This window comes from Periplaneta americana, chromosome 11 (assembly GCF_040183065.1).
Source record: "Periplaneta americana isolate PAMFEO1 chromosome 11, P.americana_PAMFEO1_priV1, whole genome shotgun sequence".
Lineage (NCBI taxonomy): Eukaryota > Metazoa > Arthropoda > Insecta > Blattodea > Blattidae > Periplaneta > Periplaneta americana.
In genome coordinates, this window is record NC_091127.1 from 117,473,333 (window position 1) to 117,490,466 (window position 17,134).

Below are 17,134 nucleotides of genomic sequence, written 5' to 3' on the forward strand. Positions count from 1 at the left end.
GGTGCTAGGAACAATAGACTTTGCAGGTACTATTTCGCATTGTCTGTAATGAGGCGATAGTAGCGATCCTAGTGGTTAGCAACTATCTATGGATGCATATTTACTACGTATTGACTTCGCGACTGTATATACTAGACTGTGGTAATAGCTTAAAAACCGCCCCCTGAAATCTGCCGTCCTAGGCAGCTGCCTAGTCTGCCTAGGCCAAAATACGGCTCTGATCAGGTGACGATGTCAGTGGGTGTTATATCAACTCCCGATGACGCCTGAGAAACTATTAATACCTCCCATATATCTCGACTATTATTTGGGTTTTCTGAACAAATAAGATGCCCTGTACATTAAGCAGGCTTAATGCTACTTTTTATATGTTTATTAATAATAATTTTATTGGGTATTCAAAGACTGGCGGATATCTTACTGAGTGTTATGTATTGCAGCTGATTGCTGATATCTAGCATTTATTTTCTTCTTTTTTCAGTCTGTTGACGTGAATATTATTTTCTACTTCGATGGATTCATTTGCAAAGATAAGCATCGTACTTGGAACCTAAGACGCGATCGAGAGATCGAACAAATTGGCAATCTTTTCCGCGATCTGGAAAATAAACGCAAGGATTTATCAGAATATTCCAAATACATTCAGTCACCCCTTATTGGAGCCACTGGCCAATTTGCAATTAAATTCGAATGTAGTTGTAACGTACGACTATCAGTGGAAGAATGTGACTTGGAGATTGCTGAATTTGCACGTAAAGAAGGATGCTTTGCCGTGCTATCTGGTGATTCAGATTTCGCGATCCTAGAAGGTGCTCGTTACTACTTTTTAGTGGGCGATCTGGACTTGGCCACAATGACCACCAGTGCCTTCATTCGAGATGACCTTCTTACTGCACTGGGTTTACAGAGTCATCAGCTGTTCCTTTTGGCCAGTCTCCTGGGTAATGATATCATTTCATTTGAGGAGCTGAAGACTTTCCACAAACAATTTTGTTCGGATAAAATGAATATATCATGTTTACTTCCCAAAGTTGCACAGTATGTCAAGAAGTGGGAGGTTCAAGGAGACTACAGTGACAAGGTTCTCCAAGAGATAGCGTTAGATGTCTTTCAAGATGAAGATAGATTCAAGGATCTTAAAGCTAGTATAAGGAGTTACCAACCACAACAAACTGCAGACGAAGAAGAAAAGACATCTGTTGCAACAAATACATCAAAGGTACAGTAATAATTCTTTTCTCATGTGGTTGGTTGTACTAGAACTAGTTTAATAGCCAGTTTATTCAAGTAATGTTTAATTTGGCTTAACTAATATTAAATTAACAGTGTTTATTTTTAACATTTTCTTAATATGTTTTGCATTTCTTCAACATCATTTTGTTTAAAACAACCAACATTTAACTATAACAGTCGTTAACACTATTTTAACTACTTAAAAGCAGATGGTAATGCAAATCTGGCTTTCAGGTAATAGCTCCCTGTGAAGCAGACTTGATTAATTTCAAGGAAAAATTGTTCCGAGGCCGGGTATCGATCCCAGGACCCTTCGCTTAGCGCAAGACTGCCCTACCGACTGAGCTACCCAGGAACCATACACGACACCACCACAATACGTTACTGGAAGTACGTTAACATAAAGCCACAATTTAAGTCACACAGAGTTGTGTGCACTCAAAGTTGGGTTTCTGGCGTCTTGTCAGCCCATTTGAGTTGTGAGAACATAAAGGGAAAAATTGTGACGCTGTCGTGTAGCTCAGTCGGTAGAGTATTCGTGCACTAAGTTGGTAATGATTTTGCACATGTACAGGTCTCGCAAAGGATTTTGAAGAATGACCTTGGTCGTCATATTCAAGCGGCGAGCCTAGTTAGTATCGGCTACGTAGTAAATCCCCGTCACACATGTGACCGTACCAAAATAATCTTCTTTTGTTTTGCTCAGACCACGTCAGCGTACAGTCCCTGGAATATTTCGAAGAGTTGATCTGATGACAGCAGCTCTGATTTGATGTACCTTGTATCCAAAGTGGAGCTACTTATAATCGTCCATGAGGGTACAAGGTTCCGGTTTATACCAAATGCTCTCCTCATTTACAGGTCGCAACTGAAAACTGGAGACTTTCACAGAGAATTTAATACTGATAACTATACCAAATGACTTTGTACAATGTTAATTCCAAATTTACTCCTTAACTCTTTCTTAGTTATCGAAAATGCTTCATATCATAATACACAACTGGATAAACCCCCAACCTAAAATTCCTTACGAAAAGATATCCAAGCCTGGTTGGTGAACCCTAGATCATATTATACCCAGATTACTCTGCCTTATAGGCTTTGACTGTAATAACTTTTGTCAAGTTTACTATGCTGCCATGTAGTTGTTACATAAGGAGTCACGTCGTAACTCCCATTTGATTTGCATTAGCGACTGTACTGTCATCTCGTGTTCATTTACGGTGGACGAGTGGCGATCCTGGCGGTTCTGTTGAAAGTGCTACCGTTTTTAACATAGGGATGATCTATCTGTTATATATAGGCCTATATATGATCTAGGATGAAACATGACATCCTAACTGATGAAAGCAGTACCAAACAATTTGTACTATTTAATCTTAGCCAATAAGCTAACACAGAGCCGACCTGGTTGGCAAGTTGGTATAGCGCTGGCCTTCTATGCCCAAGGTTGCGGGTTCGATCCCGGGCCAGGTCGATGGCATTTAAGTGTGCTTAAATGCGACAGGCTCATGTCAGTAGATTTACTGGCATGTAAAAGAACTCCTGCGGGACAAAATTCCGGCACATCCGGCGACGCTGATATAACCTCTGCAGTTGCAAGCGTCGTTAAAAAACAAAAGAAAAGAGAAAAGCTAACACAGAAGTCCTCCTGTATCTAATTGACCAAATATTAACCGAATACAACCATACAGCCTTAAGACTTTCACTTTTCCATCCCGACCTGAGTTCCATTGCATTGATTTGGGGGGAGGACGTTAAGCAACTGCTTGGTAGTAGAAATATCACTTTTAAAATAAAAGATGTCCAAGTGTTGTGTCGACAAAGATCTGAAGAAATCGGACAGACGGAATGGAAGAAAGTGTGTCATAAAGTGGAAGAAACTGAACCAGGGTTTTGTGAGAAAGATGGCATTGTGGAAATAAGAATTGAGAGAATAGTAATTGAAAACAAAGGGATACGAAGCAGTGACGAAGACAACCAATGTGAAAATGACCCAGTGGAAAATGAAGGCGAAGAGATCTCTCCATACGCGACTTAAAATTTACTTTTCTAGCGAAAGAAACCACGAAGAGATTTTTTATCTCCTTTAAAATCTATCGTCTTTGTCGTGGTTTGAACCCACAACCCTGATCTAGTGGTAGGCGTGGTAGTCAATTGACCATCGAAAGCGACAACAGATGGTAAGTTCCGAACAGTTTCTTAATCACCATAAGGTATTTAGGTGCTTTGAAAATATGTGCATGTTAAGAAGTCCTTTGATCCGTGTACATGGAAATACTACAGGTATGAACTTGGTCGAAAGTTACGCAGATTTATTTTCCAAGGAACCGGGCGTATGTTTATTTTATTTTATTTTTATTATTTTTTTTTTCTTTTGTCCTGGGCTGTCTTAAGCGGTGTTTTTGTGCTATGATAACTACATAAGCACAGATACCCTCTAGAGCAATGTTTCTCAACCGCCGGGTCGCAGCTCGGTAACGGGCCCTAACATCAATTATACAGGGTCGCATACGTGACGATTCATTCATTTAGTGTTCTGCCCAAGGGCAAATCTTTCACTGCAAACTCAGCTTTCTCCAGTCTTTCCTATTTTCTGCCTTCTCTTTGTTTCCTCATATGATCCATATATCTTAATGTCGCCTATCATCTGATATCTTCTTCTACCACGAACTCTTCTCCCGTTCACCATTCCTTCCAGCATTCTCCAATAGGCAGTTTCTTCACAGCAGTGACCCAACCAATTCCTTTTCCTCTTCCTGATCAATTTCAGCATCATTCTTTCTTCACCCACTTTTTCCAACACAGCTTCATTTCTTATTCTGTATGTTCACTTCACACGTTCAATTCTTTTCCATATCCACATTTAAAATGCTTTTATTCGCTTCTCTTCACTTTGTCGTAATGTCCATATTTCTGCCTCATACAATGCCACACTTCATACAAAGCACTTCACTAGTCTCTTCCTTATTTCTTTTTCCAGAGGTCCGGAGAAAAGCAGAAATCTGTTCTCTCGTCTAAAAATAAATTCTGACTCTTGAAGGAATGTCCTTCGACATGGGAACAAAATATTTAATTTGTAAATGCTAAAGAAACAGTTCAGTCTGTAAAAACAGTGATTGACACAGCAGAAGAGCCGTTAAATTAATAGACCTACAAGACTTCAATGGCCTATTAACTGCAGATGAGAAGCAGAAAGAATGTGTGTTGTGCTGTTTCCGAGACCATTGGTGCCTTTTCCCAGATTGCAAGAAACAGACTTTAAAGACGAAATACCCTCAGTAATTTTGCAATGTGCAATGTTCCAAATCATAATGATTATAAAAATTATATTTGACAAATTGATTTGTTCAGTAATCGTCAATAAATTTAAATAAAATTAAAATTTCAATGCAAAGTCGGCACTGGTGGAAGTTATGCATTTAAGTTTAAATTTGACCAAAGAGGAACTGAGATCATACAGAACAAAAAAATCTTTGCCCATATAAGGGACATCCTAATATACATACCTATATATAGGGACATCATTTTAGTTTTACTTCAATTTTTATTGTACCTGAGTTTTTGAAAGTACTTCACTCCCACCCCTTCTACTGGTGAACTTCAACCCAAGGCCACATATGCAGTCAAAGTCGCCTTACGGTCACAGTATACAGAGTGAGTGAGTGAGTATAGTATGGTCCAGAATATGGTCGTATTTTCCAGTGACTAAAGTGCATTCATTATTGAATCATATTTTCGCACAGGTACTATAACCGTTTGGTTACGTCGCTTCCCTGTTTCCGACATCCGTTTCTACTGGTCCCTTTGTAAAGACTAGTGGCTGGGTGTCTTAGCTCTTTTCTGAAAACATTTGCTGTCAGGAATTGGACGTCTACGTAATATTATTACAACTGTTTAAAATAATTTAAATAAAAGGTCCTCATTAAGTAACTGTCACATGATTTACCCCTTTCTACGACCCTGGACATAACTACTTGGACGGACAGTACACAGCAATCTGAGTAAATTAATCTGTGCGTATCGGGCAGAAGTGAAGTGATAACAATACGTAAGTAAGGTACTCTGTTAGAGAGTAGGTACAGAATTATTATTTAAAGAGGCACAGGATTATGCCCTCCATGTCGACTGATGCTTTGCATTATTTCTTTTGGGGTTACTGTAAAACAGTTTTGTTTGTTAAACATCCTAAAACAATAGAAGAATTACAGAATTACATTCCAGAAACATTATATTAAATTTCAGAAGATATGCTTAAAAATGTTTTCGATAATATGCACACAAAAGAACTGAAACCAGTATGGAAATGAACGGCCATCATTTTCAACAATTTGTTTAAATATCCAGATTTTGATTATTTTTCAATTCAAATGCACTTTCCATATTGTATGCTAAAGTACTGTCGACTGTATAATACATTGCATAATGAATATGTCCGCCCGGATAGTTCAGTAAGTGAGTAAAAACACTTATTGTTAATACTGTACTGTACTTTGAGTAAATAAAAACCTAACGAAAGTGATCAAACTGAAAATCATAATAGTTCCTAGTTTATGTAAATGGATGCACTACGTTTCTTCCCTCCTATACCTAAAAAATGTTTGTTTGTATTTTACACCAGTATCATCAAACTCCGGTCGTGGAAGGGGGTAACATAGTGTTTCCGGTTCTCAACCGATAATCCAAAGGTATAGCCAGGTTAATATTAGAAATGTTAGTAAAACAAAATGATGACCCGGTACTTTTCATAACAGGTTGAAGAAAACTGGAGGCAGATTAAAGAACTGGCACGAGGGAAGCATGTGAGTAGCAGTACAACGAAATTCTTGTACGCGGTCATCATGGGAGACGGTGTAGTGATGGGCGTGTCTCAGGAAGACTATCGGAATAAGGATATAGTTTGCGTGGCTAAGATGTACCGATCTCTCAGGCAACGTATCTATGGAATTCTGCTGTTGGAGAAGCCAGGGGGCGCCACTACTGTCGAAGAACTGTGTGTGGAGAGCGACGTGTGTCCTACGGAGTACCAGCAAGTGTCCATCGAGTGGATTCCCAATCTTAGTGAGTCTCGAATTTTCATATGATAGTTCATAAACGCAACTTTGGAAATAAGCGATGGAAATGAGAGTCAGTGCTCTGTGGCAAGTGTTTTCTATTATCAGTAATGAACTTCTTCTTCTTCTTCTTCTTCTACTTCTACTTCTTCACCACTATAGGAGATAGGTGCAATGACCTGTTGCAGCTTCACAGTTGGTCCTTCCATCGTCCTTTCGATCCTTTGTCTCGCTTTATATTACAATATTATTTTAGGTATCCTCGTATCTTATATTAAGTTTCGAAACCAGTTGTTACAATAGTCCTTTATTTCAAATTATAAACTTGCAATAATTACTTTACAGTGTCTTCATTCCCAGGGCCGAATTTAGGTATAGTGCCGCCCCTAGGCAGTAATAAAATTTCCACACAGTTTTTGAGCAGCTAGGCCTATTATTCAGATCATGTTTAGTTTAAATTAATTTTAAATCAAATGTCACCACAGGCACCGAGTTTTGAAATTCTTGGGGCATGCTCATGTTTAGACCTCGGAATTTTAGGCTCGAATAGGATAGGTTACAACAATTTTATGTAAAAATACCTAAATGTATGCAACACGAGAAACTCTGGAGCGATGATATTGCCTAAAACTTATCTACTTACTGGCTTTTAAGAAACCCGGAGGTTCATTGCCGCCCTCACATTAGCCCGCCATTGGTCCCTATCCTGAGCAAGATTAATCCAGTCTCTATCTTCATATCCTACCTCCCTCAAATCCATTTTAATATTATCTTCCCATCTACGTCTCGCCCTCTGGCCTCCCAACTAACACTCTACACGCATATGAATTTCTGGATTCGCCCATACGTGCTACATGCCCTGCCCATCTCAAACGTCTGGATTTAACGTTTCTAATTATGCCAGGTGAAGAATACAATGCGTGCAGTTCTGTGTTGTGTAACTTTCTCCATTCTCCTGTAACTTCATCCCTCTTAGCACCAAATATTTTCCGAAGTACCTTATTCTCAAACACCCTTAATCTATGTTCCTCTCTCAAAATGAGAGTCCAAGTTTCACAACCATAAAGAACAACCGGTAATATAACTGTTTTATAAATTCTAACTTTCAGATTTTTTGACAGCAGACTGGATGATAAGAGCTTCTCAACCGAATAATAACAGGCATTTCCCATATTTATTCTGTGTTTAATTTCCTCCCGAGTATCATTTATATTTGTTACTTTTGCTCCCAGGCATTTGAATTTTTCCACCTCTTCAAAAGATACATTTCCAATTTTTATATTTACATTCGGTACAATATTCTCGTCACGAGACATAATCATATATTTTGTCCTTTTGGGATTTACTTCCAAACTTATCTCTTTACTTGCTTCAAGTAAAATTCCCGTGTTTTCCCTAACCGTTTGCGGATTTTCTCCTAACATATTCACGGCATCTGCATAGACAAGCAGCTGATGTAATCCGTTCAATTCCAAACCCCCTCTGTTATCCTGAATTTTCCTAATGGCATACTCTAGAACAAAGTTAAAAAGTAAAGGTGATAGTGCATCTCCTTGCTTTAGCCCACAGTGAATTGGAAACGCATCTGAAAGAAACTGACCTACTGTATACGGACTCTGCTGTACGTTTCACTGAGACACATTTTAATTAATCGAACAAGTTTCTTGGGAATACCAAATTCAACAAGAATATCATATAAAACTTCTCTCTTAACCGAGTCATATGCCTTTTTGAAATCTATGAATAACTGATGCACTGTACCCTTATACTCCCATTTTTTCTCCATTATCTGTCGAATACAAAATATCTGATCAATAGTTGATCTATTACGCCTAAAACCACACTGATTATCCCCAATAATTTCTTCTACATATGAAGTTAATCTTCTCAAAAGAATATTGGACAAAATTTTGTAGGACGTCAACAAAAGTAATATTCCTCGAAAGTTACTACAGTTAGTCTTGTCCCCCTTCTTAAAGATAGGTACGATTATGGACTCCTTCCATTGTTCTGATAAAATTTCCTTTTCCCAAATAGCAAGTACAAGCTTATAAATTTCGTTAGATAATGCGCTTCCACCCTCTTGTATTAATTCTGCTGGAATTTGATCGATACCTGGAGACTTATAATTTTTCAGATTTTCTATCGCAATTTCGACTTCAGAAAGTGTGGGTTCGGACATAAATGTCTCAGCAGTTTGTATTTGAATTTTGTCCCGATCATTTCTATTTGGCCTACGTATATTTATTAGTTGCCCAAAATAGTTTTTCCATCTGTTCAGGATTGAATGAGAGTCTGCAAGCAAGTCACCATTCTCATCCTTGATCACGTTTACCCTTGCCTGATATCCATTCTTGAATTTCTTTATGCCCTTATATAAATCTCTTATGTCTTTACTTTTACTATGTGTTTCTACCTTATTCAGTTTTTCCTTCAAGTAATCTCTCTTTTTATTCCTAAGTGTACGATTTGCTTCCCGTCTTTTATTGAAATAATTATCTCTATTCGCCTCCACTGGATCCTGTAAGAATTTTAGTTTTGCCTGTTTCCTTCTTTCTACTACCATGCAACAATCGTCATCAAACCACGGTTTCTTTTTCTTAGTTTCATAATAACCTATGCTCTGCTCAACTGCAATTTTGATATTTTCTCGGGTATTTTCCCACACGCTATTAACATCTAACTCTTTCTCAACTTCGTCGGAACTTGGTAATACGGCAAACCTATTTGAAATTTCGACCTGATAATATTGCTTAGTTTCCTCGTCCTTTGATTTCGGAATATTGAATCTTCTAATATTAACTTGTTGCTCTACTCGCTTGGCTACTACTAGTCTTTCTCTTATTTCTCCAATTACCAAATAATGGTCGGAATTACAGTCTGCCCCCCCCCCCGAAGGTTCGAATGTCTACTATACTAATATGTCTTCTTTTATGTATCAAGATGTGATCTATTTAGATGCATTAAGAAACGTATGTTTCAGCCTAAAAATCCGAGATCCATGTTCTAAACTGCGCTACCTACATTTATAAATTCTTAATATAATTTTGTGTCCTGCACCGTGACGTCGTGGTCTAAGGCATCCTGCCTTATGAAATGCGCGCTGGTTCGAGTCCTCATGGAGAAGAAATTTTCTCATGAAATTTCCGCTAGTGTATGGGATCGGTGTCCACCCAGTATCGTGATACAATTGGGGAGGTACGATAGGCAAAATCCGGTTATGAAAACTAACTATAACAGCTACTAACCACACGATACTTCAATTCTGGTTGGATGATCGTCCACCTCTGCTTCGGTATGTGGACGTGAGGTCAGCATCCGGCTGGTCGTTCTGAGATCTTAAAGGACTGTAGCGCCACGGATTATTATTTGTTGATACAATTTTGTTGTGAAAATATGAAATAAATACAAACATTATATAGGCCTAATCATTCACCTACGATGATAGAACCTGAAAAATGTTTCTCCTGACAGCTGTTTTACTGATTGACTCGTGACCATAATATAGAAATAACATAACTATTATCTTCTAAGACTAGTAAAAACTGTTCCATTTTTACAAGATGTCACATTGTTTCGGGTGGAAATCTGGTTTTCCAAGCTTGTTACTGTTTGATCCACTACCTCATAATATAAATCGCGGAACCTTTCCTGAATGTTTGAGGAGTTACATATCTTACCACTTGCTAATCTTAATGGAATTTTTCTTGGCCGCGAAAGTTTAGAGGGACTTATTGCAGTATACGAGAGTTTTCATTAGCATCTTTCCAAAGTGACAAAAATGCATCAGTATTTCTGGCTTCTTTTATAGAAGACAAAATAGTATCTACAAAAGTACAAGCTAAGCGATAATTTAGTGAAACATTTTGAATAATTGTCATAATAAGTTACAATAATAATAATAATAATAATAATTACTTACTTACTTACTTACTTACTTACTTACTTACTGGCTTTTAAGGAACCCGTAGGTTCATTACCGCCCTCACATAAGCCCGCCATTGGTCCCTATCCTGAGCAAGATTAATCCAGTCTCTACCATAATAATAATAATAATAATAATAATAATAATAATAATAATAATAATAATAATAATAATAATAGTAATAATAACAATAATAATAATAATAGTAATAATAATAATAACAATAATAATAATAATAATAATAATAATACTTACTGGCTTTTAAGGAACCCGGAGGTTCATTGCCGCCCTCACATAAGCCCGTCATTGATCCCTATCCTGAGCAAGATTAATCCAGTCTCTACCATCATATCCCACCTCCCTCAAATCCATTTTAATATTATCTTCCCATCTACGTCTCGGTCTCCCCAAAGATCTTTTTCCCGCCGGCCTCCCAACTAACACTGTATATGCATTTCTGGATTCGCCCATACGTGCTACATGCCCTGCCCATCTCAAACGTCTGGATTTAATGTTCCTAATTATGTCAGGTGAAGAATACAATGCGTGCAGCTCTGCGTTGTGTAACTTTCTCCATTCTCCTGCAACTTCATCCCTCTTAGCCCCAAATATTTTCCTAAGACCCTTATGCTCAAACACCCTTAATCTCTGTTACTCTTCAAAGTGAGAGTCCAAGTTTCACAACCATACAGAACAACCGGTAATAATACTGTTTTATAAATTCTAACTTTCAGATTTTTTGACAGCAGACTAGATGACAAAAGCTTCTCAACCGAATAATAACAGGCATTTCCCATATTTATTCTGCGTTTAATTTCCTCCCGAGTGTCATTTATATTTGTTACTGTTGCTCCAAGATATTTGAATTTTTCCACCTCTTGGAAGGATAAATCCCCAATTTTTATAATTCCATTTCGTACAGTATTCTCGTCACGAGACATAATCATATACTTAGTCTTTTCGGGATTTACTTCCAATCCTATCGCTTTAAAATAATAATAATAATAATAATAATAATAATAATAATAATAATAATAATAATAATAAATATCATGAACTAGAAATCACATGAGCGGGTATGCTGAGCACGCCCACTTTCTTTCTAGGGTCTGCTCCAACGACCGAGCTTGCCTGTAGTCGGCGCCTATGAATGTCACAATTCAGAAAACAAATTACTGAAATCAAATTACATGGCTCTTACTTGTAAATTATAAAAATTTCCTTCGCACTTTCTTCACAGATGTCATCAAAGTCAATCTGACGAAGCACATCAGACTCGATGCAAAGAAACATACTCAAACTTACTCTTGTTGAAACAAAATTGATACGTGAATGCCAAGCTGTGGTTTATTTTTAAGCATTGGTTTTCTTGGTGGTATAATTGTTACGAGTATTTCTTACTCCGATAGGAATTAAGAGTATAAAGTAAATTGAAAAATAATCTCAAACTCTTTGCGTAATAAACCTTTCATATCGAATTATATAGTGCACATGCTGGAAAGTGACTAAATAGTATTAGTGACGATATACAGGGTGATTTACGAGGAAAGGCAAAAAATTTAGGATGTGAATTCTGAACTCATTCCGAGTCAAAAAGTTCATATGAACATAGGTCCGCTTTCGAACGATGGTGGAGCTAGATGCATTTTTTTTTTGGTAAAACGTCTCGCCCCAATGTGAATCAGACGTTACCATATGTTGCTGACGTGAGATATGAGAGAAGGTCACGGATCGCAATGAATGACGTAACATTGGAATCTGCATTGTGAGCGACGTGGATAAGTTCGTTCACCTCACAAACCGGGTGATGGGGCATTACAAATGTCCAATCGCCTGCCCTTATCTGATGTAATGACAGATCCCGCGCATAACACAAATACACATTCGCTTATCAGTTAACACCAGTTCAATCAGGTACTTACAGTACAGTAGTTATACAGGTACAGTTACCGGAAGTGTTGTGTTTTCCAAGATGCCTTATAAATTTTCGACTGCAGAATACTCCGATATTGTGTATTTTTATGGTTTGTGCGATGGAAGTTCCTTGCGTGCCGTCGCTGAATATGAACGACGCTTTCCGAGCAGAAGAGTACCATATCGAAGAATATTTACTGTCTATGGGGTTGGATGAAAGACTTGGTATATCAAAGGAAGGTGAAAACGAGAGAGGCGCTAATCGACCGTATTTTGGATGCTGCACGCTACAAAGAACAGCTACGTGCAACTCTCCCGAGCGATGAGCGCGATAGTGCATTGAAGCAGAAGGAGGTACGTTTGAAAATGTGCGAAAACATCGACCCCCACATCTAGAATATTAGGTATGTATGCATACGTGAATATAAACTTTAAATTTGTCCTTTACCTGTCCCTAAATGCGAGTTAGTACAATGGAATCTCAGAAGTTCTTGTGAAATCAAAGAACCATATCTCCGTAACCGTTCGAAAACGGACCTATATTCATATGAACTTTTTGACTCAGACTGACTTCCGAATTCACAACCCAAATTTTTTACCTTTCCTCATGAATCACTCTGTATATTGGAAATGTAACTGAGAGTTGTGGTTACTACAGTATTCATAGCGATAAATAATAAACACACATCTAATTTGATTTTCAGCAATGTATTCTTATTTATAAAAGCAGTTAAATAATTTACGCAGTTTCATAATACAATTACGTGATACCGTAACTATCCAGCTGCGCACTTTCCTTTTACTCTCTCCACGACCGACAATGCGATAACAAAACAATATCCGACTTCCACAAAGTGTTCAAGAGCAAACATCAGAAAAGATTTACCAACAAGTGTTTTAAAAACAAATTTCATTGTAAAATGAAAATGGAAAAAAAAAAAAAAAATGAAAAAGAAAGAGAGAGAAAGAAAGTGCCGCCTAGGCAACTGCTAGGCTGTCTAGGTCTAAATCCGGGACTGTTCATTCCTTATTCGATTCAAGCTTTTACATCGCTTTCTTCTTCTTTAAAAACCATTTCAGCACTCTGTACTCTATTCAAAATTTTCTTACACTGTACCTTAGACCATATATGTAACAGATATGTCCGGGTTATAGGCTTTGAGGTTAACAACTTTTGTCAGGTTTACTACGCTGCCATCTAGTTGTTACATAAGGAGTCACGTCATAATACCCATTTGAATTGCATTAGCGACTGTGCTGCCATCTCGTGTTCGTTTACGGTGGACGGATGGCGATCTTGGCGGTTGTTCTCTTCAAAGTGCTGCCGATTTTAACGTAGGGAGGATTTATCTGTTACATATATGATCTAGGAGTGTACCCATGTTTCTGAGCCACAGAGAAAAGTTGATAGGCCTATCGCCACTGCCTTTTTAAACTTTATTCTTGTGTCTTTCCTTGTTTTATTCTTTAAAGTTCTATAGATGATGCCACACACCATTTGAAATTTGGATACTTTTTTTTTATTTACACCGTCTTCTATTTCGTTTTGTACATTAGTACGGTTCGGACGAAGGTCGTATAGCTGTATAGGATAGGGCCTTGTCTTGCTTCAGACTAAGTAAACACTACCCTCTTCCACTTGCTAAAACTCTTTCTACTGGGAAGAGTGCTCCCCATCTCCTAACTAAAACATCAGTGAATGGACAGTACGGCAGATAGGATATATACGTCGTCACTACTGTCGGGCGACAACTAGTTAATGTTTACAAACAAAATGGACGGACCAAGGATCGTTCTAAGTCATTATCAGACAAAAATGTCCAAAGTGTAAAATGTTCAATACAAAAAATGTCCAAAGGGCAAAATGTCCATTACAAATATGTATGTATTTATTTATTCACACTGCAATGGGTATATACCCGGTGGCAGTGGTAACTAATTACACTCAATAATGACAATAATAAACTTATTAATTAAAAGTACAGTTAATAATAATACCAATAATTAATACAAATAATTAATACTAACAATAATTTATATTAATAATAATAATAATAATAATAATAATAATAATAATAATAATAATAATAATAATAATAATAATAATAATAGGGAATATTCTAAATTAAATGAAACACTATCACTTAAAATAACATTTAAAATAAATCTAATTTGTATCTTAAATCTAAGTTCGAACTAAAACCCACGAGTATGATATGTTCATATCTGCACAAGCACCTTTCCACATTACACTCATTTCGCTGTCAACTCACTCACTGCACTGGAACTACGACACATTTCACTGATTCTATCCTGATTTCACTAACACTTCAAAAACATTTCACTGTTCAAATACTTTGCACTGCCACTATAAACTATAAAGCTTCCCTGACAGGAACACGTTTCACTTACACAACACACTTCAGTGATACAACACTTCAATAACAAAATATCATTTACATCCTTTACATACTGTGTATAATTATCGTCTATTAGTAAAGTCCTTAAGCCTATTTTTAAATACGTTTTTGGTTGTTGGTAAAGCCTTTAGTAAGTCTGCAGGTAAAGCATTCCAGTCCCTGATAGTACGATTGAGAAAAGAAAACTTTCCAGTGTCCGTCCTCTGTCTTCTTTCCCTCAATTTATATGAGTGGTCGTTCCTTGAAGAGTAATTTGGCGGTTGCAACCTATTTTTTGTTTCTCTCCAGGCAGGCTCACCTCTGTATGTTTTGAACAGTGCGCATAATCGAATTCGCGTTCTCCTGTCCTTCAGTGTGTCTCATTTTAATGGTGAATTTTTCCGACAACGCTTGAGAGCCCGTTTTTTGAATCTTTTCCAGTGTTTTAACATGTTCTAATCTGTAAGGATCCCAACATGCAGCACCATATTCCATTACTGGACGTACTAGTGATTTATATGTAATCTCTTTGGATTTATCAGAGCCTTTTCTTAGTACCCTCATCACAAAGTGTAACGCTCTCCATGTTTTTCTCGCTGTGTTCGTAACGTGTTTCCCGCAGCCGAGATCGCTGCTAAATGTTATTCCGAGGTATATGTCCAAACCATAAATGTCCAAACTGAAAAATGTCCAAAATATAAAATGTCCAAACACAAATATGCCCAATATAAAAATATCCGAAGAAAAATGTATTATTCTTTAGGTAATAATTAAAGTTAGGAATTTACTCACAGAGACTACAAGGTTAGGTATGTATAGAATGTTCGTTGTTGAAAGAGAGAGTGGGCGTAGCTAGCAATGCAGGTGCATGGGTACCTGTTAGGGAACTCTGCCATGGTATAAGCAGAGTGAGGTTGTAGCTTTACTGTATGTGGTTAATCAATCAACGAATCGCAGTGCAATGTAAATAAACCAATTGCCGAGGCACAACGATGAACCCTACGCACGAGAAGCATATGCCCATTCAATTGCTGCGATACACAACACATTTCAGTTGTAACCTGGCCATACCTCAGGCTTCACGTCGTTCATGACGAACGACAGTCATGCACAACTAACCTAATATCCGGACTGCTGAAACTTTAAACTTAATTTTCTAATTAACTGTGCATTCAATCACAAAAAGTAATACAGGTTTTCTATTTATTTAAAGATTTCAATTCTTCATTATATTCTAAAATACTTATTTTCAGTGATCACCGAAAGTACTCCTCCCATCGAGAATACTATATATATAAGAGCTCGCAGACTATTTCCTTAATCCAACTGCTTTGAAGATCACCACAACACAGCGGTCGAAACGTCAGCAACACCAAGACAACGCGGTAGAAGCCCCGAAGTTTATCCACAGACCGTGTACACCAGCCGCGGAAGCCTACGCGAACACTTAAGAATATCGTCTCCCTCAGCCGGAATCATCAAAAAGCCAAATAAATAGCTAGCCGCTGGCAGTAATTTTCTATAACTGATCAAAGTATTAAAAACACCAGATTCAGTTACAAAACCGCTGAATTGGGAACACGAATTGGTACTCTTACTGGTAGTAGAAAAAATTTTTAGTAACCCTGGAATAACGGAAAAGAACAATTTAGCAAATCGGTCAATAATTAAGGACACTTCAGCCATTTAAAATCAGGGAGTGACTTCTCACCCATTCTGTAGTTGAGTTTATTCATCAGGTGACAATCAGACTGTAGAAACATCAGTAGTGTGATACGAAATAACCAATGGTGTCATTCACTCGGTTTTTAAATTTGTCGCGGTTAGTAGAATGGACTGATAAATGTTTTAAGTTAAAAAAATAACTTTTTACAGAAAGAAAGGACATTACTTTAACACGAAATACTCGAGCTGTTTAATATTTCATTGAATGAGAATTTCTGTACATGCATGAACAGATATAGGCCTACAGACAGACAGACAGACAGGCAGACGACATGCCAGGAAGCACTTTTCCTTACACGGGTGTTCAAATCGTGTACTTTTGTAAACATATAACACTTCGTATAACAGCAAATGAAAAAAAAATGTTCTTGAAATTTATATCAACACATTGAGTAGAATTTATATATATTTTTATTTTATTGGGTTATTTTACGACGCTGTATCAACATCAAGGTTATTTAGCGTCTGAATGAAATGAAGGTGATAATGCCGGTGAAATGAGTCCGGGGTCCAGCACCGAAAGTTACCCAGCATTTTCTCGTATTGGGTTGAGGGAAAACCCCGGAAAAAACCTCAACCAGGTAACGTGCCCCGACCGGGATTCGAACCCGGGCCACCTGGTTTCGCGGCCAGACGCGCTGACCGTTACTCCACAGGTGTGGACCATTGAGTAGAAAGCAGAACTGTAAAATAAAATGAGATTTTTAATTTGATACTATTTAATTTTGGAGGTAACTTAATAATTATTGTACAGTAGAGCGTCTCGTTTAGGCACAGTGAAAACGTAAACAAAGTGTAGATAACGTGTGGGGGGAAGAAGAGCCGTACGATAAGCACGAGGGATGCACAAGGTTTTAGTTGGTCTACAACGTTTATGGCGGATC

General features: G+C 37.6%; 1 protein-coding gene across 2 annotated transcripts in view; it reads left to right on the forward strand.

Moving 5' to 3' along the window:
* Window positions 1–17,134, forward strand: part of LOC138709265 (constitutive coactivator of peroxisome proliferator-activated receptor gamma-like) — a 52,551-nt gene that overhangs the window by 4,366 nt on the left and 31,051 nt on the right. For both annotated transcript variants that reach the window (XR_011334893.1, XM_069839924.1), the window contains exons 2-3: window positions 482–1,219; window positions 5,988–6,294. Coding sequence is in view for 1 of the 2 variants with exons in the window: in XM_069839924.1 (XP_069696025.1) it covers window positions 482–1,219; window positions 5,988–6,294 (1,045 nt within the window). In the remaining variant the exon portion in view is untranslated. The remainder of the gene's footprint in view (window positions 1–481; window positions 1,220–5,987; window positions 6,295–17,134) is intronic.